The sequence below is a fragment of the Lepidochelys olivacea genome (genome assembly GCF_965140295.1).
Source record: "Lepidochelys olivacea isolate rLepOli2 genome assembly, chromosome: 2".
In the NCBI taxonomy this organism is placed as follows: domain Eukaryota; kingdom Metazoa; phylum Chordata; order Testudines; family Cheloniidae; genus Lepidochelys; species Lepidochelys olivacea.
Window position 1 is genome coordinate 241,068,412 of NC_140412.1, and position 24,814 is coordinate 241,093,225.

The 24,814-nt window shown below is 38.7% G+C and overlaps 1 protein-coding gene across 4 annotated transcripts in view; it reads right to left on the bottom strand.

Moving 5' to 3' along the window:
• ARHGAP12 (Rho GTPase activating protein 12) overlaps positions 1 to 24,814 on the bottom strand; it is a 148,306-nt gene that overhangs the window by 27,829 nt on the left and 95,663 nt on the right. For all 4 annotated transcript variants that reach the window (XM_084618208.1, XM_084618210.1, XM_084618209.1 and 1 more), the window contains 3 exons: positions 13,311 to 13,436; positions 6,100 to 6,174; positions 3,429 to 3,490 (listed from right to left, as the gene is read on the bottom strand). In XM_084618208.1, the coding sequence (XP_084474334.1) occupies positions 3,429 to 3,490; positions 6,100 to 6,174; positions 13,311 to 13,436 (263 nt within the window). The remainder of the gene's footprint in view (positions 1 to 3,428; positions 3,491 to 6,099; positions 6,175 to 13,310; positions 13,437 to 24,814) is intronic.

Sequence of the window (24,814 nt, forward strand, 5' to 3'; positions counted from 1 at the left end):
TTTGGAACAAAAAATTTAATATTGCATGTGAGTTTAAGCAAGACACTAACATTCAGAACACTCCACATTTTAAATTAGACTAAAGGAAAAGTAGACCTGAGTTAAGTAGAAAATATTTTTACATTCATGCAACATTTAAAATAAAAAAAGGTAGAATTCCAAAAGTTGTCTCATAACATCAGACTGTCCATACTACAACCTGTATATTTATTCCTATTTATAAAATTTAAGTGGCCATCTATGGCACTAAGCAAAGGGTCAGAGAAATCAGAAATGAAGATCATCACCGAGGCCAGAGGTAAGATTGAGCCAGTACTCTGTGGTATATCATACTGACAATGCTTTGGTGGCCAACTGGTTTCTGAAACATTTCAGCTTTCATTTTTTAAAAAAAGTTTAGTTTATAACTCTTACATCTGAAAAGAGAATACTTTGAATGTGAACACTGCAGTCTTACAGATGCCACACATGGATAAATTATCATTCTAAGTAACGTGAACTGCCTCACTCCTTTCAACTCCAACAGTTAACTGTTTCACAGCTTTTCAGTTTCATCCAACAGTAATACATATCCCAACTTCAAACTAGCACTCCAACATAAAACTTTAGCCGATTGACCTCATATGCCTTCACATCAATTATATCAGCACATGCTGAATCACTTAAGGTTTTGTTTTAGAGTGCAAGTTTGATGAAGTTGGGTACCTATTGCTTTTGAGTATCTGTTGGAGATGGAAATGAAAACCTTATGGAGTACTGGAGTGAGTTACTGACTGTTGTAGGCAATAAGAAAGTGGAAAGGAAGGCACAGGTCTTTCCTTTTAAGATATTTCCATGTCTATAAGGTTTTGGGTGGATGCTGTCGCAATCTTCACCGTCACAAAACATAGTCTTTGTTTGTTAATTTCCTAGATATTTTTAATGCATTTTTGATGTACCTCAGTGAATAGCACCAGAGCCAGGGAGAACAAGAGCTGTACCTGCCTGGAAATCAGAGGGAGAAACTGACCTTCCAAAGCTCTTCCTGTGCTGACCCTCCTGAAAATTGTGAGAAACTGTGAGGTGCCTCAATAAATTCTTTGTCTCTAAGATTTTATCACCATTTTAAAAGTTACTGAGACTAAGTACACCAAAAGTAGCCCTCTGTTTTGCAGTAACAGCATAACCTGTCAGCTTGAGGGAACTTTAGTAAAGGAGTCGCTTTCCAACACTCCATGTGGACTTCTAGAACTTGGATACAGCCAGATACAGTTGCAGCACTAGGGTGCATGTGCTTGTATTACACCAGCAGATATGTCTATTGCTCTCCACACTCCCTGATGGAATGAAGCATACTTCTCGAACTTTAAATATGCCAGTGCAGGACAGTTGCAAGAGTGATGGCCACCATGTTGGCCAACACAAAGGATTAAACGAGTGACCTCCACAGCTAAAAGCCTTTACAACTTATCCTAAAGAGTCAGGCTCTCAAGCTATCACAAACGTGCATCCTCTATGGATTTGGCACAAAACGTGACAACACACTGACCAATGAGTTACACAAGCAAAATGTATGATAAATGACAAACATGTATTTTACGATTCACACCATAATTTACAGATCATCATAGTTTAAAAAAGGTTTCGTACTTAAAGTCATCTATTCACTGCGTGAGTCACATGTAACCATACTAACCTCTCCCAGATCAGCAGCAGGATTTGAACCTCCCGACCTTCAGATCCCTTCTACTAGAGCTAAGGAATAACTGCTAATGCCTCCATAGACCTGCTATTGGAGGAGGACTTAACACTTTCCCAATGGATTACACAACTGTACTAGTCAGCAGTAAATGGTTAATGATCAGGAAGCATGGATTCTACCCCTAGCTCTGGGAAAGGAGTCTGGTGTTATAGTAGTTAGAGATAAAATAGCCAAAACAGGGTTAGTCACTTTGAAAGTCAGCATACTACAGTGGATAAGATTAGGGTTTTTCAGAGATCTAAGTTTTGTATTGGCAATGATATTGTATAAATGCGCTAATTTAATTGAACAAATTAGGGTGGGTGAATTTTTGACAGCTCTTCATTAACTGTTCTAGGTTGGGGTTGAGAATTGTTGTCAATAAGGGTAGTGAATTGCATGGAAATTTAAACAGCATTTAAAAAAGGGGGAGATTTGAAGTCCTAGACTTCTTTCCCACCTCAGGAAGCTTTCCTCCAGGCTTCAGAGAGTATTTGGTGAAGGAGATACTGTGACAGTGTTTGCACAATGATGATTTGTTGTTAAATTAGTCTTGGTGCACATTTTCTATTATGGCTAAAAATTATAAAATGCTCTCTGAATTACCACTACTAACGTGAAACTGATATTTGAGGAATCAGTATGAGGCACCACAATGTACACAAAGGAGAAGATCCCAGAGTGCTCTAGATTTCTTGCAAAAGGTGTACAAAGAAAAGTGAGACAATCTAGTTGGGAAAAAAATTGCCATAAGTGGTAATAATCTAACTTATTCTTTTTGTATGAATTCATTTTTCAAACCATTTAACCATTTATTTTGTAAAAATAAATGGTTAAAAGCTCTATTAAAACTGAACTCTAGTGCAACCTCAACTATAGTGCAGTTATAGCACAGCATCAAAATACACCTCACACCAATCTCTTTGAAAGTTTTTTTCCAAAGTGCAAACAAAAGATGAAAGTGATAGTCAAACTTACATCCACAAAAGAAATAAGAATACAGACCAGAACATTTCCTCTCCTATGAGGTATAGAGCTAGACAAGATTAGCTAGAGGCAACAGCTGAAATTTCTCTCCCCTCCAGGGAATACAACTACTCTTGGAATACAGGAGAAGAATTAGTACAGTGTTGTCTAAAATTTAAAATTAGCTTTGTTATGAAAGTCACACTTCAGTTCTATAAAGGAAAACTTGTTTGAAGGGAAAACGAAAAGAACAAAGTTCTAATTACATTGCTAATGCCATACACAATTAATACCTTTCATCATCATATTCTTTACCAATCAGTTTAATTGGTATTTGGAAATGAACAATTTGGATAATTACAACAAAAACTAATTAGGTGAATCTGTGGATTGAGTAATAATTGCTATAGCCTCACAATATCGCACCCAAATGGAGTATGAATGAGCACTTTCAACTAAAGCAGGATGATATCCAGAGACCTGACATACCATAGTCAGAAATCCAGGATCTTTAGTCCACATGTTTAGCTTTGGGATAGGGAAACTGTTGTCCCAAAGAGAAACTGAGGCAAATTCACACAGAAGAGTTACAAATCCAGAATAAAGAGGTTATAAAAAAAAACTGATTAAAAGTCCTACTATGAAAATCCTAATATTTGCTATTGCATATTTACTCTGATAAACAGCAATACATAGATCTAGAATATGAGGACCAAGGAGATATAATTAAGTGTAAACTTACCGGACTTTTTTCCCATTTTCTGTAACTTTTGTTACGTTTAATAATCCATACTTCTCTTGACCCTGCAGGAAGACCGACATTAGACAAGGCGACGACATTACATTTATGAACATGGGCCTCTATGTTCCTATTCATCAGTAGGATAAGCATTTGGCAATAAGAAATATTTTCACTGATATGACACTTGCAGAAATTGAATTATGCTTAAATATATGCATATTGATGAAAACAAGATGACAATGGAAGGTTCATCATTACTATTCAATAAGTGGGAAGCTGACCCTATTCAGGGCCCCATGTACTCTGTTGCAAACTAATTTCTTTGACAGTTTGAGGCAGCAGACTGGAAATTCTGTGGCAGCTTCAGTTTGAATTACGGTTTGTAAATGAAGGTAGTTCAACACATTGATGACATACTGTACGTCCTCTCTTAAAATGATTGGGCTAATTGAAGAGAAATCAGCCTTAACTCTGAATTCTGTCAGTTAAGAAGAAGCTTTTAGAAATTATTTTAGCATTGCATTTTTTTTAAAACATACTTTGCAGACTCAGTAAAAAATGTTCTCACTCATGTGTTTAATTTAGCTTAAACACTGGAAGTGAAACACTGCTTTGATGTCTTGTGTATTATTCCCCACCATGAAGGGCTTAAAGATTAAAACTACAAACTGCTTTGCTATGCTTTGTCCAATTGAAGAAATTAATTGGTCAGCATCTGCGTAAATTTGTAGATCTCTGAATGGCTGATTAACCACCCCACACAGCAAAAAAAGTGGTACACAGGTGCCATGGGGTTAAATATTTTCCGATGTTATGCAACATTAAGAACATATACAGGCATATTTATCAAATTCTCAGATAAAAAGGAAACTTTATACTTGTACTGTTTCATATTTGCAGAATGAAGTAATAAATATAAATTCTGCTACTTGTTGCTTAGTTATATGCAGTTTAGTTGTAGCCATGTCAGTTCCAGATATTAGAGACAAAAGGTGGGTGAGGTAATGTATTTTATTGGAGCCACTTCTGTTGGTGAAAGAGATGATCTTTTGAAACACACAGAGCAATTTTTCAAATCTGGGAAAGGTACTCCTAGTGTCAAAGCAAAACGCAAGATGCAGCATAAAAAGTTCGCACATATTGTAAGGGACCATTCAAGGCAGAGTGGCCTGTTAACACCGCTGCAGTCATAGTACAAAAAAAGAGGGTGTTAGTGGGTTACGGATCATTATAAGAAGCCATAAATCCAGTGTTTCTGTTCAATTCATGATTTTTAGTGCCTAGCAGAGTAATGAATTTAAGCTCCCATGCTCATCTCTTGAACGTGTTGTGTAGGTTTCCTTTGAAGATGAAAACTGATAGGTCAGATATACAGAGATTGCTTTGTGAAAAGTATTCATCCACAGGTGACAGGGTGTTTTTGTCCTTTATCATTTTCCTGTGAGAGATCATTTGAGAACACAGCGATTGTCTGGTTTCACCCTCACAGTTATTTGGGCATTTACTGCACTAGATGAGATAAAATCCAGATACTTCTTATACCATATACCAGCTGTTCTCAACCGGGGGTACGTGTACCTCTGGGACTACACAGAGGACTTCCAGGGGGTATGTCAACTCATCTAGATAGTTCCCTAATTTTACAACAAGCTACATACAAAGCACTAGAGAAGTCAGTACAAACTAAAATTTTATACAATGACTTGTTTATACTCCTCTATATACCATACATTGAAATGTAAGTACAATATTTATATTCTAATTGATTTATTATATGGTAAAAATGTGAAAGCAAGCAATTTTTCAGTAATAGTTTTGTATTTTTATGTATATTTTGTAAGCAAGATGAAACTTGGGGGTACACAAGATATATCAGACTCCTGCAAGGGGTACAGTACTTCGGAAAGGTTGAGAACCACTGCCATATACCACATGCCATGATAGGATCCACCTATCTTAAAAAATGTGTTGCTGGACCTTAAAAGTTGCACAGGTCACCACATAAAACTAACGAAGCGCAAGCTTTCCTTCCAAAAGCTGAGCTGTTACTAGAGCAGAATGCACACTACTGACTTTCATTAGGTTCCCATAATTTCAGTCTCTCTTTAGCAAGACACCAGTGGTAGCAGGAAGCTCAGAAATAACAGTTGTAATTAACTATTACACTTTACTAACAATAGGAAGTGCTTCATGCCTTTGACCTATCGAACTGCCAGCTGAACAAAAATAGTGGAGATTTCCCTTTGAGATGCTAAATAACTTGCCATAAACTATTTATTCCACAAGCAAGTCCTAACTAAATACTTTGAAAAAAAATTTAAGACATTAAAGAAAAGCTTCCTATCCCTACAGGGACGTTGTGAAGATATTATTGTTTGTGTAACATGTAAGCATGTTACAATCTCAAATAATAGGCATATGAGATACTGAATCCTATTCTAAGAAAAAAATCATTCAATCTTTTCTTTTCTCACATGACTGGATAGAATCTAAATCCTAATGTGAGTCTTTTTTAAATGTAATTTCAGAAGCAGATGCAAGCCAACAGAGAGAAAATCCTGAGACACCTTTACTTTGTTTAAGAGCACAAGCAGACTTGCTGTCTTAAACTATCTAGTGCACCTGTTGCCTGGCATCTACATGTCTATTATGAGACAACTTGCATACTGACTGTGGCTTGGTGCTTTGGCGAGGAAGGAGAGGACTCATTTTCCGGACAGTTGGATTTTGAAGCAGCTGGATATTCCTACAAGAAAAATAGATGATGCAACCAGTTATTCTCTTTCCTACAATAATATTCTTCATACTATCAATCCTGGAAAGAAAAAACAAGTCATTTTACAGTCTCAGTCCTGGACTACGGATTGTTTTTTGAAGCATAAATAGAATACTAATTGTTAACCTAGCAGGAGCTCCTGCAAGGTTTACAGAATCCAAACAAACAGAGTTAATGTGGACATGTTCACTGAAAAGGAACAGTAACCCCATCTTCACTATTAGTTTACAATGCTGCTTCTTAATATAAGCAGAATTTTTGTATGGTATTATTTTAAAAATTCACCTGTGTTGTCAAAAGATAAATCATGTTCTGGATACTAATGTGTTCTGGGTACGGTGGGAATACCTGGCATTAGGCAAGAAATGTTCAGAGGAAATATGCCTGTGCTTGGTTGGTAACTGTACAAATACAAAATTACTTTAACATGTGGATAATTATTACATAGATTTTGCTAAATATTCTGAAGTAATTTTAGTTAAATTTCTTGTGATCATCAGTGACTAGAAGTTTCTGAAAAAAGTGCAAGACAATCAGGTTTACTGAGTTAGGATTAACTGTGCCTTAAAAAGGGAAATGCTAAATCTCCAACTGAAAAGAAAGTCATCCAAAACAAAAGAAAAAATACTTAAGTGTTTTCTCTGAAGCTGTTTATGATCATTCTGCATTTGAAAAGTTCTGTGCAATTCTCCCCTACAGATCTTCAGTGGGGCTATTTCATAAGAGACACTGTTTGATTTTACCTGTTACTGATGGAAATTCTCTTTCTTATTCACTTTCCCAGGTACTTCTCCAAAGGTTTGACCAAAACCAGATTAGTAAACTGTCTCACTGCACAATATTAAAGCATTAATTTTTCTAAGGGCATGCGTAACACTCATGATATAAATGTCTGAAATCTACCCGCGAGTCTAACTATAGTAGTAGCATACTAGCTTTTTTACAATCATGGTCACGAAGAGCATTACAGTTGTAGAAAAGAATCTGAATAATAAAATTCAAGTTTCCTGATTTTACTTCACTTCTAAGGAAAGACATAAAAATCTCTTCTGATTGTCACACAGAAGTGTAAATGTGGACAAATACATACAAACACCATAGTGTGTATCGCCTGCTGCTGCTAGGCACTGAGCAGGTACTGATTGACAATGCTGAGTTATGAATTGTGAAGTGAACTTTTGTAGCCCACTTGGTGACCTATACTGCTGCTGCTGCCACCCACTTCAAGTGCTCCTTTGACTTCAGAGAAAAAGTAGTAATTTTGTTTTTTTCCCACAAATTATTTCCTAGAAGTTAGATGTGTTTCAACAAACACTGAACTGTATTACTATCTGCACCTACCAAGCTAAGTACATTTTAGATTGGGGATATAATTTTTCCCTTTATTTTCCGTTAGTGCTATGAAATTTTAGGTGGCCTTTTTTTAAAATTTAAACAGGAAAACTCCAATGCATCTGATCATGGGCCACCCCTCACCACATCCCATTCCATCCAAGCCAATGAAATGCCACGATGGTCATCCATCCACCCTCCAGTGGGTACCTCAATGATCTGAACAACAGTTGTGATATTTTCAAATTCCACTTTCCATTCAAGGTTAGCTTTTTGCAACTCTCTATATTTTCATCTTTCCTCAGAACATTTGCACATTAGCATAGAGACTGCAGTTTTTGTAGAGCAGTCGCAAGTGCGTACTGCCTCACCAGAGCATGTAGTAGGCTCTTACAGCCAGCCATAAGAACTCACTAGGTGAAAAGGAATTAAACTATTACTCTGCATATGCATTATATATGCAATGCCTTGAAATGCCTAATGCAGTGGCTGTATCACCTGTCAGGGATGGTCCAGATAATACTTAGTCCTACCATGAGTGCAGGGGACTGGACTAGATGACCTCTAGGTCTTGAGGTCCCTTCCAATCCTATGATTCTATGACCAATCATTTCCTAGCTTGTTTTGAAAGGATAGGTATGGGGAAAAAGGAAGAGGTGTGGCACTGTACATCAAGAACATATACACTTGCTCCGAGGTCTAGAAGAAAGTGAGCAAACAGACCTACTGAGAGTTTCTGGGTGAGGATAAAAGGCAAAAGAATAGTAGCGATGTTATGGTGGGGGGGGGTCTATTGTAGACCACCAAATGAGGAAGAGGAAGTGGATGAGTCATTCTGCAAGCAGGTAACAATTCTATTATTATTCTATTTCATTCTATTAGCTAACACATGAGCTAGTATTAATGTGGATTTTAACTTCCCTGATATCTGTTGGAAGACTATTACAGCACAACTTAATATGTCCTGCAAATTCTTAGCATGTGCAAGGGACAACCTTCTGATTCGGTATTCAGAGAAAGAGACACAAAAACAGAGAGAGAGAGAGAAAGACAACTTTAGAACGCATTAACAGAGGTATACATTGCAAGTCATGGGAGCCGATAGTACACTGCTCTACTTGGTGCTGGTTAGGCCTTAGCTGGAGCACTGTGTCCAGTTTTGCTCACCAATGTACAGAAAGGATGTGGAGAAACTGGAAAGGATCCAGAAGTGAGCAAAGATGATCAAAGGGATGGAATTCAAGCCATATGAGCAAAGGCTGAAGGAACTGGATATATTTAGTAGGGAAAAGAGGAGATTGAAATGTGCCATGATAGTAGTCTTCAAATACCTGAAAGGCTGCCATAAAAAAGATGGAGAAAAGTTGTTCTCCCTTGCCACAGAGGGCAAGACAAGTTCAAACTACAGCATAGCAAAGTTAGATTAAATCTCAGGACAAACTTAACTCTAAGAACAATAAGACAATGGAACAGACTGTCTAGGGAGGTTGTGGAAGCTCCGTTGATGAAGGTTTTCAAAAAAGAGGCTGGACAGCCATCTGTCTTGGATGGCTTAGACACAACAAATCCTGCATCTTGGCAGGGGGTTAGACAAGATACATTCCATTCTAACCCAATGATTCTATAAACATTTGTACTAGTTGCCTTTAAAGTCAGCGCAAGGTCTTTGTATTTGTGCAGCTGGATTTGAGTTAATCTACAACAATCTCTCCAATGTGAACAAGCTGCTGCAAGTATTACTTCTTTACTGGCTCACGCTGTTTCACCTAGTTCCACTCTACAAAATAGCATCCAACTCTCTGTTTGGTGCTATAAGATAGGTGCATCAGGGACCAGAGAATATAATGGTACAACCATAGCCATAAGGCAGGCTGAGTATGTATGTGCCAAAATGGCAAAACACCACCACTGGTGTGTGCATGGCAAAACCAATTTATAAAACATTTGCTCAGTCTGCAACACCTTCCTCAGTTAGTATAGACACACCCAAGGACAACCCAGTGATAACAAGAAACCTTACTCCCGGAGAGTAAGGTGAAAAACAAGGCCTACAAAATTAAGCCTAGAACCAACGGAGCCCATTAAATACATGTCAGTGGTCCTGATTTGGCTGGACCATCCCTGAGTTTTGAAATTAGACCAAGAACAGGATTTAATGATGTGGGCTCTTCCATAGGCTAAGATAAGCATCTAAAGGTAAGTCTGCACTGCAATAAAAAGCCCATGACACTGAGTCTCAGAGCCTGGGTTCGTTGACTTGGGCTTAGGCTGAGGGGCAAAAAAAATTACAGTGTAGACATTCAGGCTTGGGCTGGAGCCCAGGCACTGGGGGACCCTACGGGTTCCAGGGCCAAGGGTCTAGCCTAAGCCCAATATCTACACTCAATATTTAGCCCCACAGCCCAAGCCCAAGTCAGATAACCTGAACCAGCTGAGGCTATGCTGCAGGTCTTTTATTGCAGTATAGACGTACCTTAAGTGTCTGAATGCTTTTAGAAGCCATAAGTCATTGAATATATGATTCACCAGAATGCATACACCCCCAAACTTCCATAGCCCCCAGGCCCCAGCTTAGGTGGAGAATGATCTCAACATTGGCAAGTATGTAACTGGTGACACACTGTCAAGAACATAGCAATATAATGGACTACTACAGCTCTTTGGACAGAGTCCTCACATCAGAGTAGAGAACTGCCACTTCCAGAAAAGCAAAGATTAAGAGATTCAATCTCGTAGAACATAGTGAACAATCACCTCTGTAGCACTTTTCATCCATCAACCACAAAAGGCTTTCCAGGGGAGGATAAGCACTTGTGCTCAATATGTGTGTGGAAACTGACACAGTGCCACAGAACCAGTGTGGTGCTCTATCTATTGGACCACACCTTTTCCCTCAAATACTAGTTCTATATATAGTTGAATATTTGAATTTTTTTCCAGCAAGCTGAATGGGGATTTGTTTTTGCTTTGTTTTTCAATATTCTACTTGCTCTGTTGCCAGGTTAAAGTAATATTTTAATAAAAGACCAAACAAAATTAATAACTTATAATATTACCAATAGGTTTTTAAAATTCAGGTTTACTGTTCACTACTTATGTTTCCTGTTTAGTTTTGTATTCACCAGCTTTGAAAATGAAAATAATTAGCAAAAATTTTCAATATCTGTCTTGCAAACACAGCAGAACCTTCATTTTAAAAAGTTGGAATCTTTATAACACTTTTGTTTTAATCTTATTTTTACAAAACCTTAATTCTGATTTAACCTAAACAGGTTGAAGTAAAAGTGTTCTTCAGTGTGTGAAAGCAGCTGTAGGAATCAAAAGTGCTGGCTCCAGGAGGGGGCTGAGGGTTGTGGTATGGCCTCCTGCCAGGCAGGACTTACCTCCGGCGGCTCCTGGTTGGTGGTAGGCACAGCGAGGCAAAGGCAGGCTCCCGGGCTACCCCAGCCCCACACCGCTCCCAGAAGGGGCCAATGTGCCCCTGTGGGGGAGGGAGAGGAGAACGTGGCTCCATGTGCTGCCCCTCTTTGCAAGCTCCTGGGCAGTGGGAGCTGTGGGGGCAGTGCTTGCAGGCAGGAGCAGAGCGAGACCCCCTGCCTCCCCTCCCCCGGCTCACAGGGCCACGCTGGCCGCTTCTGGGAGCAGCATGGGGCTGGGGTAGGGAGTCTGCCTTAGCAGCAGCCACGCTACACCACTGGAGATCTCGATCGACTGGTTGGTAACCACTGGCATAGATGAACCGAACATGATCACAAAGGACAGTATGGTTCGAAGTGATCAGAATAAACCTTACAATGGAGCAAGTCTTGGTAAGAACAATACAGAACTTGGACCAGTTTTAAAAAAAATGGGAAACAATTGGCTATTTCAAAATAAAATATACCAACACTGTATAGTTTTAAAACCATTTGATACTATAATACAGGTATAATGTGCTCCTTGGGTAGATATAGGTGTATTATTGAAAGCATTATATACATTTACAATATGTTTATTTAAAAATAAACAAACATGGAATAGTTAAATATTGAGGGAGACAAAACATGGACTAGTAAATGTTAAAGTGATACTGACTTCAGACACTTAAGAAATTAAAGCATAATGATGTGTTTGGTACTGTACAAGGCATAAATATAAGAATCCCTGACCTGAAGGGTTCTATGACAGCTTTGCCTGTTTGATTCCCATAATGAAGAAGGTATAGCCATTTATGACCTGCATGAGTAATTTACCAGTGTTTCTAAAGATGTTGCACCTGTCAGTTTGATACTGTTTTAAATGTCAGAGTAAACATGTGACATCCATTTGATGTTTTTCCAGTGTAGAACTAAATCTTATCAGTATTAGGAATTCAGAGACTTCCTGTCTATGTTGCAGAGATTTTCCCCAAAATTCAAACAGGATAAAAAACAGTTCAACTGAACGAATTATAAATCCAGTTGGTGACCTAGTGTGGGCAAGGTTTTTGGGCAACTTGAAACATTTTTACTGAAACAATTTAGTGAAATTGTTTTAAAAACTGGTTAGAAACTTTCCTAGTATAGATGGTGCTTCAAGGCTAGATGTTCTCTGTGCTCTCAGTTCCCACTGAAGTCAGTTGAGGACACTCAGCACCTTACAGAGTTAAGGTTTCAGCAATGATTGGAAGAACCAGGACACTTTTGATTGCAAAGCTACCTATGATTTCCATTAAAATCCTGGGACTGATTGCTCTGGATGAATTATGAAAGCTAGAAACTCATCAGGATACAATGCTAGTTTAATTTCTTCTCCATTTATATTGATACCTATAATTTACTGAAAGGATCTTATGGTAATAACTAATTCAGCTATTGCTAAAATCAGGGGAAAAAAGGGTATAGTGGGCACACTTGTCCCTTAATTTTGCTTAAGATAAATTTCTTTATATTTTGTTAGGTGCTAAGAGGGCCTAAGTGAGGGGACCATCAAAAATCACTGTGCAAGGAGAAGCTTTTAAAAATGAGACAGAGCTACTAAATTCAGTTGATCTCTGGAGAGAAATTACAGCCACATATTTAGCACTTTCAGTACCCTGTAAATAAGCAAAAATTGCTCCATGTGACAAGAGCATATCCTCAACATTATTAGCTGAATGTTCTCTTCACCAAAACAAATACAATGGAACTCGTATATTTGTTAAAAGAATAAAGTCACTACATATTTCTACTGTTACTCCCATCTTAAAGGTAATATTTAGCTTGGCAAACACCATGTGTGTCTATTACTACTGTGACAGTGAAACCCACATAAACACCTATTGAAAAAGAAAACTATAAATGTTTGCACTTCACCAGTGTTTTCATACCATATCTCTGTTGCGGACAATTCAAACCTTCAGATACAAGATACCAAGCATTTTACATAACTGATATTACATTGCTAAATATTATCCATTTTTAACCAAACATAGGTGGTTTCTAATTAGAGGCAAGTAAATGGTATTGAACATCCAAAGCCTAAATTAATGTTAGTTAAAATTCATCAGCCAATCAAATGAAGGTTTATAGAAATAGTTTGGAAGAAAGGAAAACAGTCCAATAAAGATTAAAAAATAAGCTACTCTATTACAAATTAAAAAGAAAGATACCAGTTTATCAAGTTGTCCTTGATTTTACTGAACATTTACATACACTGCATGGTACGTACCATAGAAAAACTGCCAATAATGAATCCTTCAGAAATTAGTGTGAATTAAACATTTCACAAACCAGACAATGGCCAAAATTCTAACATGCTCTTTAACACATTCTTACCTTATCATTGGTGTCCAACACAATTGTGCTGTGCCTCCACTTTGTTAAAACAATTGGTTCTTGTAGCTTCCTGTCCAGACTCCTACTCTTAATTATTTCTCTTTGCTGCTGTGGTGAAGCATTATACTAAAGAAGAGAAAAATCACACTATCAACAGGGTCAAATTTATACTAACATAAAACCCAGATTATTCATCTGTATATTTTCCAACAGCACAATTTTTTATAATATCACTGATTCAGCCATGAAACTGCAAACAATAGCCTTTTTTTTTTAACCCTATGTCTTGAAAGCTAAATTGTCTGGTGCTGTTTTCTGCAGAGGTAAACAGGAACTAGCCTGATGTGATCGTGCATTGTACTGTCATCCAGGTTTGAGATTTCTGGTCCCGAATTCTTACTGCCTGCACCTGTAGGCACTGGGAATGCCACCAAAGCACTACAGTGTTATCAGCCACTCTTCAGAATGGAACTAACATTGGATTTAGATCTTTACTATCCACACTGGGAAGTGTTAAGAGCACCACACACAGTTGTATAAAAGGGGTGTGTCATGTCACCCTATTGTGATACCTCTGGATCAAGAACTATAACAACATCTGAGGGTGTACCGTCCAACCCTATTTGGCCAGAAGGCTGGTTCGTGCGGGAAGAAAGGAGACACTGTAGGGTAGTCTATTCTGATAGAGAAATTCCTGTCTCCTAGTGGTGGTAATGCAATAACTTTTCTTCCTAGACCAGATTTATGCTACATTTAAACACAAAGAAGGATATATTTAAGAGTAAAAAGTTGCAATTTAGTTTAATATCCGACAGTATCCAAAGATGCATGACTTAGAGAAAGGCATGAAGTCTATAAACGGGGCCATGCATATTCTGTATAATACTAGCCCTAAATTTTGCAGCAAGACTATCATCTCTGGCACGGTAGCACTAAGTTATCAAGTGCACAGAAATTCATGTAGCATCCAAGTAAGTTAAAAAACATTCCAAACAAAGCTTTTTATTGAATATACAAAACAGCAAAGACAAATTTTAACAAAAATCTTGTCTGGGATTTCTTTCTCGGGTAATGCTAAAGTCGCAAAACCTGTGCTTTGGAACACACTGGACAACTATGATTGTACTTGTTGATTCATTACACAAAGGATTGTAATCCACTGGGCACGGCCTATGACAGAAGCAGGACACCAGAGTTATTAAAATGTAAAAAGGGGATGATGACACTAACCTCAATCGTAAAGTGCTTTAAGACCTACTGATGAAAAGTGTTATTTAAGAGCTAGGAATTATTATTCTCAAATTTGCCACTGACTCATTATGGTGACATATCGCAAGTCACAACCTCTTACTGCCTCAGTTTTTCCATGCATAAAATGGGAATAAGGCATACTGATACTTATGAAGCACTTAGAGATCTACTAATGAAAAGTTAGATGAATGTAATGAATTAACATCCTGAGCTGCACCATGCTCCAATAAAGGGTCAACACTGCTATTACCATGGCAGATACCATGTTTATGTTTGCAGCTTTTCATTTCATTGTCTATAGGATTCATGCTTCAACAAAAGATGTAAAAAAAAACAGTGATTTTTCATGTCTTACTGAAATATTTCAACATGCATCATAGGAACGAATCACTCCAAATGGAGAACCTCATGCTAAAAAATAAAATTTGGTAACTGTGTCTACGACAGATTTATAAGTCTCCTATACTAGTAAGAATTATTTCAGATTGAGAACGCAGAGCCATATTTATGTATCATGGATTCACTACACATTTGCATGACAATTGTAACAAGTACAGTAAAATAGTGAAGTGTGTGTGGCTCTCACAATTTGTTCCCCTGTCAAATCAGAGCTGAATGGTCAGCCATTTAGTCTTTCAAAAGTGTTTTTCCTCCATGTGTGCTGGAGTGCATCTAATCTCTTGGTTACTTCCTTACCAGGGAAATATCTACTTCGCAGCTATCTAGTCCACAGCAGCACTCTCACAATTCACAGTATATCAGCAGCTAAGCATTATTTAGAAACCTGGTCCATATTACAACTAAAAACTGAACTGTTTGCTATGGGACCATGCTTACAGTTAACTCAACTTCTAGGAAGCTAACAGTGTTCTCTAAAGCACTTAAAGCAATTTAAGGAATGTATAGGCTGAAAACGTATTAGCTATTTATTTCCTGCTACGGAAAAATGGGGTTACTACTTAATTTGGTAATATTATCCAGCATCATTGTGAATTTATGGCAGTCTGTGTATGCTTCTGTATTTGATGGTTTTATTTTTAATATGCTTTTAAAATACTGCACAAGTTCAGAGTCCAGGATAAGTGCTTTGAATTCCACTGAAATAAAAATTAAAATTTATTATTTTAAAATAAATGTTAAATTTGTAAAATATGCAGGGCCTAACTGTACACGATCTATAATCAAAGGCGCCACTGGTACCATCACAAACCATGAGGAGACTTTACTTAATAGGACAGACAAGTCCATGTTGAAGGAGAAGGAACCTGTAAGGCAATATAAAACCTAGGTTTCAAATGTTTCTGCCAAAAAAGCAGAAGACAGAGACAGAGTTCAGGTATGAAAGTCTGATGACAGCCTTGTTAACATTCAGTGACAATAAGCAGTGCTTCTTAGCAGCTTAAATACTTTGCATTGCTAATGTAAACAGTGTTAATATACCCTGTAAATTTTCTGAGAGAACATTTGCCATTTTTCTATTTTCTCACATTGCAGGTGTCAAATAAACATCTTTACACTTGAATGTTTAAAGATTGTTTTCATTTCCTCTTCATTGCACAATACACCTCAAAAATAGTGGAAACAATAAAATGAGGATAAAGCTGGTATATTTCTAGGCTAGAGATAAACCCTAGACTTTAAAAGTACAGGAAAACAATCTATTTACTTTAAGACTTATTACTGTCAAGTCATTTTTCTGAACCTACTAACAGAAACAACGGTCTCCCATGTGACATACTTTCAGGCAAGATTCTTTATTAATACTTAATGCTGCCTTCAGAAGTCATTTGACATAGTCTAGGCACTTCTGAAAAGTATGTTAATTTCTTCTCTATAAAAGTAAATGACTGGCTTTTTTCTTTTTTAAACATCCCAGCATAGAATGTATGTAGTTTACATGAATTCCATCACCAAATATATCAACCTCCTTCTTCTTGTTGTCTATACAGTTATGCTTATCGACCTGACCATTGTTAGTTAGTCTTTGGAACTGGCAACAAGCAAGGATCATTTATAAGGTTAAAGTAGGCATGTCCAAGATTATGGATATCCTGTTGCTACTGATTAAGTGAGTTTTAGCCCATGAAAGCTTATGCCCAAATAAATTTGTTAGTCTCTGAGGTGCCACAAGGACTCCTCACTTTTGTTGGTACTCTGTAACCAGAGGACTAATACTTAAGAATGAGCTTGAAGGTTAAAGCTCGTGTTTAGGGCATACAATAAATTGATCAACTCAGGAGGTTAAAAAGGTATCGTACTATCGTCCCCATGTATAACTAGATGATGAAGGGGGCTCCAAGCTTTTCACAGGGTGTAACATTCTTAATTGAGATTATTAAGATCACTATTGCCCCCTCCCAATCACAGTCACATTACATCACTGTGACAACTACAGCAATATATTTACATGAAAGAATTATGATCAAGTACCTTTACATTTTAATGCACTTCATCAACAAAAAACGAGAAGAGCCAGCACCCTGTGACAAGCCAGGTCTCTGAACCATCAGCAAGTGCTCCATGGACCAAAGTTTGGGAACCACTAGATAGCTATAGTATAGGTATTGTGACAAAGTTCCTCCTCCGCCTTGGTGGGTCCTGTGCTTATTGGTGGATTTGCTCGCCTCAGAGGTTCACAGCAGCCCTCAGTTTGGCCACTTTCGTGGCTCAAATCTGCCATTCACTCAGTTAGCCTCATCACTGGCCAGCATGGGGAAAAGGAAGAAGAGCAATCCCCACAGTCTCAGGCCAGGGACCTTCCCCTCTGGTGGAACCCACAGTCCAGGTCAACTCCTCCGGTTTCAAGCAGGGAGTTGAGGGGATGGAGGAATGGGGGGAACCTGGGCCCGTCCTCTACTCCGGGTTCCAGCCCAGGGCCCTGTGGACTGCAGCTGTCTACAGTGGCTCCTCTAACAGCTGTGTGACAGCTACAACTCCCTGGGCTACTTCCCCATGGCCTCCTCCCAACACCTTCTTTATTCTCACCACAGGACCTTCCTCCTGACATCTGATAATGCTTGTACTTCTCAGCCTTCCAGTAGTACGCCTTCTCACTCTCAGCTTCTTGTGCCTCTTGCTCCCAGCTCCTCGCATGCACCACAAACTGAAGTGAGCTCTTTTTTAAACCCAGGTGCCCTGAATAGCCTGCCTGTCTTAATTGATTCTGGCAGTTTCTTGACTGGCTGCAGGTGTTCTAATCAGCCTGTCTGCCTTAATTGTTTCCAGAAAGTTCCTGATTGTTCTGGAACCTTCCCTGTTACCTTACCCAGGGAAACGGGACCTACTTAACATGGGGCTAATGTATCTGCCTTCTATCACTCTCCCGTAACCATCTGGCCTGACCCTGTCACAAAAAGCATAGTAGTTTTCTTAATTCTAAAGCTTTATATACTGCTTGCTGCAAGAAGTAGACTTGATGAACCAACTGATTTGGTAATGCAAATTCTGTGTGCTTATGCTACAATCAATTTGAGGCAGGTTCCACCCAAAACTGAAATCTTATGCCATTACATAAAAACCACCACAGAACACCATCTCAATTTATCCTACTTTTCGCCATCAGTTTCCCTACACCTTCATGGAGACAGTAAACACAATTTTCATGACTAGGTAGGAATTCTCAGTCTAACTACTGTATTGACATGGCCTTAATGTATATACCGTACAGAACTGCAGCAGCGCAGCTGTATCGATACAGTTCTCCAATCAGCATAAAAAAACCTCTGCGAGCAGCAGAAGCTATGTTGGTGGAAGAAGCTCTTACACCGGTGTAATTTTTGTGGCTCAGTGGGGTGGTTTATTCACACCCCCGAGTGACAAATTATGCTAGTGCAAGCTGTAGAGTAGACAAAGCCTAAAAGTAACCCGGCCTTATTTCTGTTCTGTTAATGAGGTACGGCTCAAGGCTGTGTTCTAGCCCATTTGTGCCTATTTGTAGCAGTTGTCCTCATTCTTATGTAGATGAGGCATCGGTCAGTTTCTCAAGTTTCGGGGAGAGCACTGGTTCCTCTTTCTAGGTCAGAAAGTCTTTCCTCCTAAGGACATCTATCATCAGATGAAAAGGAACTGGACAGAGCTTCACTAGAAGAATGGGGACAGAGTACGCAACAAGGTTTTCTACATGGCCTGCCTCTGAAGGTCAGAGAGTGAGGGATCGTTTTCCAGGATAGGTTGTAGATCAAACTACAATACCCACCTGGGGAAGTGAGGAAACAGACTGACAGACAGACGGGTACCCAGAAATCACCTACTACAGGACAGGCCCAACAAGGAAAACAACAGACCACCACTGGTCATCACGTATAGCCCCCAGCTAAAACCTCTCCAGCACATCAACGATCTACAACCTATCCTGGAAAACAATCCCTCACTCTCCCAGACCTTGGGAGGCAGGCCAGCCCTCGCTTACAGACAGCCCCTCAACCTCAAGCAAATACTCACCAGCAACTATACACCACACCACAGAAACACTAACCCATGAACCAATCCCTGTAGCATACCTCATTGCCTACTCTGTCGCCATATCTACTCTAGTGACACCATCAGAGGGCCCAACCACATCTGACACACAATCAGAGGCTCATTCATCTGCACATCTACTAACGTTATATATGCCATCATGTGCCAGCAATGCCCCTCTGCCATATACACTGGCCAAACTGGACAGTCCCTACGTAAATGAATAAATGGACACAAATCGGACATCAGGAATGGTAACATACAAAAGCCAGTCGGAGAACACTTCAATCCTCCTGGACATTCTATAACAGATTTGAAAGTAGCTACACTTGAACAAAAAAACTTCAGAAACAGACTTCAAACAGAAACAGGAGAACTAAAATTCATTTGCAAATTTAACACCATTAATTTGGGCTTGAATAGGGACTGGGAGTGGCTGGCTCATTACAAAAGCAGCTTTGCCTCTTCTGGAATTGACACCTCCTCATCTGCTATGGGGAGTGGACTACCTCCACCCTGATCATATTGGCTCTGTCAACAATGGTTTTCCACTTGTGATGTAACTCCCTTCTTTTCATGTGTCAGTATATTTATGTCTGCATTTGTAATTTTTCACTCCCACTTCTTCAGATGCATGGTTTTTTACCCACGAAAGCTTATGCTCAAATAAATCTGTTAGTGTTTAAGGTGCCACCGGACTCCTTGTTGTTTTTGTGGATACAGACTAACTCGGCTACCCCCTGATGTTTGAGATTCCAGTTTTTCCCACTGTCCCACAAAAAAAGACAATTTTCTGACTTGCAGAGATCTACTGCTGTTAAAAGTGAGACCACCACATCAACAGTCTCTGAATCCAAATTCTTAAGTGACTTCCACCAGTTCACTGGTGTGACTTTCCTTAAAACATCAGCAGCAAACATATTTCTTGAATGGTTCTTCTTCCCAAACTGGGTCTCTTTTACAGCCTGCTGCCATTACAGGTTTTCCCTTCTAGTGAGAGAATGGTAAGGTAGATCTCAAAGCAATGAACGCTACACTCGGAAAGACCTCAAGACTTCTGGAATATGCTGTTCAAACAGTTTCAGCTTTCTTTCTACTGCCTGTCCCTTCCTTCTCACATTTATCTCCAGACTTCTTCTCCTTGTCCAGATCTATTCCGTCCCCAACAGTCTTCTATTCATTGAACTTTTTGAAACTTTACAATTTTAGAGAGAGGTAAAGGATTGACTCTATGTACACACATTTGCAGAGGGACAATAGGGTTGAGGTCTGTTATTTCTCATCTCTATATATTATTTATTTTAAAACATTTCTGCTGTTAACAAGCATGTTATCTCTGGAGACACAAATCCACAGTTTGAGAACTGCACTAAGCATCTGTGATGGTATCTTCTAGACTAAGCTACTATTTTTAAGCTCTAGATATGATTTTTGCAAAAATTTCTTGTTTTCATTAGCTAAACTATAAACGGTTACTGTTTTTGCAGCTATTTCAATACACTGACACAAACAATTAAAATTGTTTAATTGGAAAGGTGTATATTATACCATTTCTTGATCTCCTCATATTCTTACCATTTTTAATTTTGCATGTTATTTTCTTAATGTTACTTGCACTTTGTTCTGCTTTTACATTTTTCAATTTTAAGGTGTGTGTAGTAGACAGGACTTAGCATTCATTTGGCAGTACTGTGGCCTCTGAGACAGATGATCACACGTCTGAGTTTCAAAACCAAGATTTGGACTCATATCTAATGCTGACAGAGCAAAGCTAAGAAGTGAATAATGGACTGTTGGTCTAATAAGGTATCAAAAACTGAGGTCCTTTCCTGGTGACTCTGCTGTGTGTGGTGGGGGAAGGAGGAAATTGATGCTGTGTTAATTTCTTGACAAAAGGAAGACTATAACCCAGTTTTTATGGTCAATATTCATACTTTTAAATTTTCTAAATATCAAAAACTGTGTTAGCTCAATGTTTAGAGACTAGAGTGATAGAAAGACCTAGGAGAGTCTCTAACGCACAATAGATCTTTTCCTTCACTCCTGTTTCACTTATTTTGTTATTCTCTCTCATTTTTGCTTTCTCTGACCTTAGTCTATGTTTCTTAACTTATTTTTATTTTAATTGCTTCATTTGAGGGATATAGGACTCAGAGCTGGTCAAGACAGATCAAACAGTGGTCTGATTTTGTATGATAACTATGTTCCTACGCCTGTGCGGAATGAAAGACTGGGAATGCATGTTGGAAATATGTCTGTTAGTCTCAATGTCCCCTTAACTTCTACTTGATGGGGAAAGAATTGCAGCACAGTCTCAAAATTATTTATTCAGTATTTTGTAGATAGATAAAAGGAAACACTGTTAAACAATTTCTTAGACAGCTAGTACGTGTCACTCCAGACTTTACATTTTTTCCTTTATAAATTGTGCCTGATGTTCTCACAATTAAAATTAAGTATTTTTAAACACACAACTCTTCATCTGGATTTTAAGCATATGCAACATTTTTCCCTACACACCATTTTAATTCCCGTATCACGGCTATAAGATCCTGAAGTGGTGTATGGCAGAGGAGGGTTGAGGTTCCAGTCTCAACATGATTTGGATATATATACTGGATGGATTAAGTGTGGAGGAGAAAACAAAAGCTAACTGTCACAAAGAAGAAAATATTAGGCTGTCAAACGATTAAAAATATTAATCACGATTAATCGCACAATTTAAAAAATAAATTGTGATTAATCACACTGTTAATAAAATACCGTTTATTTAACTATTTTTGGATGTTTTCTACATTTTCAAATATATTGATTTCAATTACAACACAGAATACAAAGTGTACAGTGCTCACTTTATTTTTTATTACAAGTATTTGCACTGTAATAAAAATAGTATTTTTCAATTCACTTAATACAAGTACTGCAGTGCAACCTCTATCATGAAAGTTGAACTTACAGATGAAGAATTATGTACAAAAAATCTGCTTTAAAAAAAAATGTAAAACTTCAGAGCCTGCAAGTCCACTGAGTCCTACTTCTTGTTCAGCCAATTGCTCAGACAAACAAGTTTGCTTACATTTGCAGGAGATAATGCTGCCCGCTTCTTGTTTACAATGTCATCTGAAAGTAAGAACAGGCATTTGCATGGCACCTTTGTAGCCAGCATTGCAAGGTATTTATGTGCCAGATGTGCGAAAGATTCATATGTCCCTTCACGCTTTAACTATTCCAGGGGACATGCATGCATGCTGATGATGGGTTCTGCTTGATAACAATGCAAAGCAGTGTGGAGGAACATGTTCATTTTCATCATGTGAGTCAGATGCCACCAGCAGAAGGTTGATATTCTTTTTTGGGGGGTTGGGTTGTGTAGTTTCTGCACTGGAGTGTAGCTCCACACCTCGTCTCTTTCAGATTTTGTACGGCACTTCAGATTCTTAAACCTTGGGTCAAGTGCGATAGCTATCTTTAGAAATCTCACACTGCTACCTTCTTTGTGTTTTGTCAAATCTGCAGTGAAAGTTTTCTTAAAATGAACATGTGCTATTACATGAAATATATGGCAACGTGTGGGTAAAACAGAGGAGGGGACATACAATTCTCCTCCAAGGAGTTCAGTCACAAATTTAATTAACGCATTTTTTTTTAAATGAGCATCATCGGCATGGAAGCATGTCCGCTGGAATGGTGGCCAAAGCATGAAGTGCCATGTATTTTTCCCAGTATTTTTATCTCCCCAATGTGTGTTTGAATTTTCTTCCAAAGTGGTATATTCATAGCAGTGTCCAGTATCCAACATACATCATGAAGATTTTAAATTTTTAATCTTAGATTAGCATCTTTCACAGTTAACTCCTTCCAGACTCTTTTTGATGATTTTTGGTTCCAGTGATATGCAGTTGCTCTAAAGGATTTGTAATAATTTACCAAAAATGATTATAGATGAGAGAACTGGTTTATATGTTTTTTTTTTTTTAAAAGATCATGTTCAGGTGGATGTAGGACCCCACAGCTTCAGTACTATACCTTTTCAGTTGTAAAACAGCCAAAAGTCTCCTAAAGTCTTTTCTTCTCCCACTCCTGACAGTTAAGAAGAGAAAAATCTTTTTCCTGAAATAGATCCTCAGTCTGTATTATGTTTTCCAATCCTTTACTTCCTGGGTAAATTTTGAACCAACTTCTAATAAATCGGAGTTTATCCAGATATGAGGCTTCAATTATGCTCCTGCCTTTACTCACAAATCTCTGTTAGTCACTGTAAGTTATAGGTTGGGTAGTCTTAAGATCTTTTGTGGAAAACTGGTACACTAAATGACTTCTAGAATTTCAAGCTGTTATTTTAAAAGTACACAGGGCACTGGGTTATGGCGCAAGATCAATTGTTCATTCGTTTACACCAAGTTAACATTTGGTAAGTTTTGGCAATTTCATACTCATTTACCATTACGCATTCTTTTAAAAGACAGGTTTCAGAGTAACAGCCGTGTTAGTCTGTATTCGCAAAAAGAAAGGGAGTACTTGTGGCACCTTAGAGACTAACCAATTTATTTGAGCATAAGCTTCCGTGAGCTGTAGCTCACAAAAGCTTATGCTCAAATAAATTGGTCAGTCTCTAAGGTGCCACAAGTACTCCTTTTCTTTTAAAAGATTACATAGTTAGGAAATAATTTTAAACAGAGACTGCTTTAATTAATTAATTCTTTCCATTATGGTAGCACCTACGGCATCCTTATGCTAGTCCTTACAAACACAGTGAAAAGACCATCTTTGCTTTAAGAACTTAGAGTCTTAAGTAGTGATGAGACAACAGGTGGATACAGTCAAACAAGGGAAGCACGTGTTAACAATGAGGCAATTATGAGTTTTCATTTTGGCTACATCTACACTTGGAGCTGGGAATATGATTTCCAGACACAGCAGACATACTCGTGGTAGTTCTCATCAAGCTAGCACACTAAAAATAGAAGTGTAGCCACAGTAGTACAGACAGCAGCACAGGCTAGCCACACTACCCACAGGGTCCAGGTAGGTTTGTATTTGGGGCGACTAGCCTGTGCGGCCACTCGCGCTACCACTATACTACTACTTAATGAGAGCTATTATGAGTATGTCTATTCAATCTGGGAATCACCCCCACCCCAACTCCAAGTGTAAACATAGCCTCTGTGTAGTTACAACAACTAGTACAATCAGGCCCTGATCCTTGATTGGGACCTCTAAACTACTGCATTACAAAACTCACAGCACCTTGAGACACCGCCTTTCTCTACACTTCTTTAGGTAAATTTCTATTGGGTTGGCACTGTGAACTGTAGTTCTTGGATTGGCTAGATTGTCGGGCTCAACGGGTAGTGATCAATGGCTCCATGTCTAGTTGGCAGCCGGTATCAAGTGGAGTGCCCCAAGGGTCGGTCCTGGGGCCGGTTTTGTTCAATATCTTCATAAATGATCTGGAGGATGGTGTGGATTGCACTCTCAGCAAATTTGCGGATGATACTAAACTGGGAGGAGTGGTAGATACGCTGGAGGGGAGGGATAGGATACAGAAGGACCTAGACAAATTGGAGGATTGGGCCAAAAGAAATCTGATGAGGTTCAATAAGGATAAGTGCAGGGTCCTGCACTTAGGATGGAAGAACCCAATGCACAGCTACAGACTAGGGACCGAATGGCTAGGCAGCAGTTCTGCGGAAAAGGACCTAGGGGTGACAGTGGACGAGAAGCTGGATATGAGTCAGCAGTGTGCCCTTGTTGCCAAGAAGGCCAATGGCATTTTGGGATGTATAAGTAGGGAC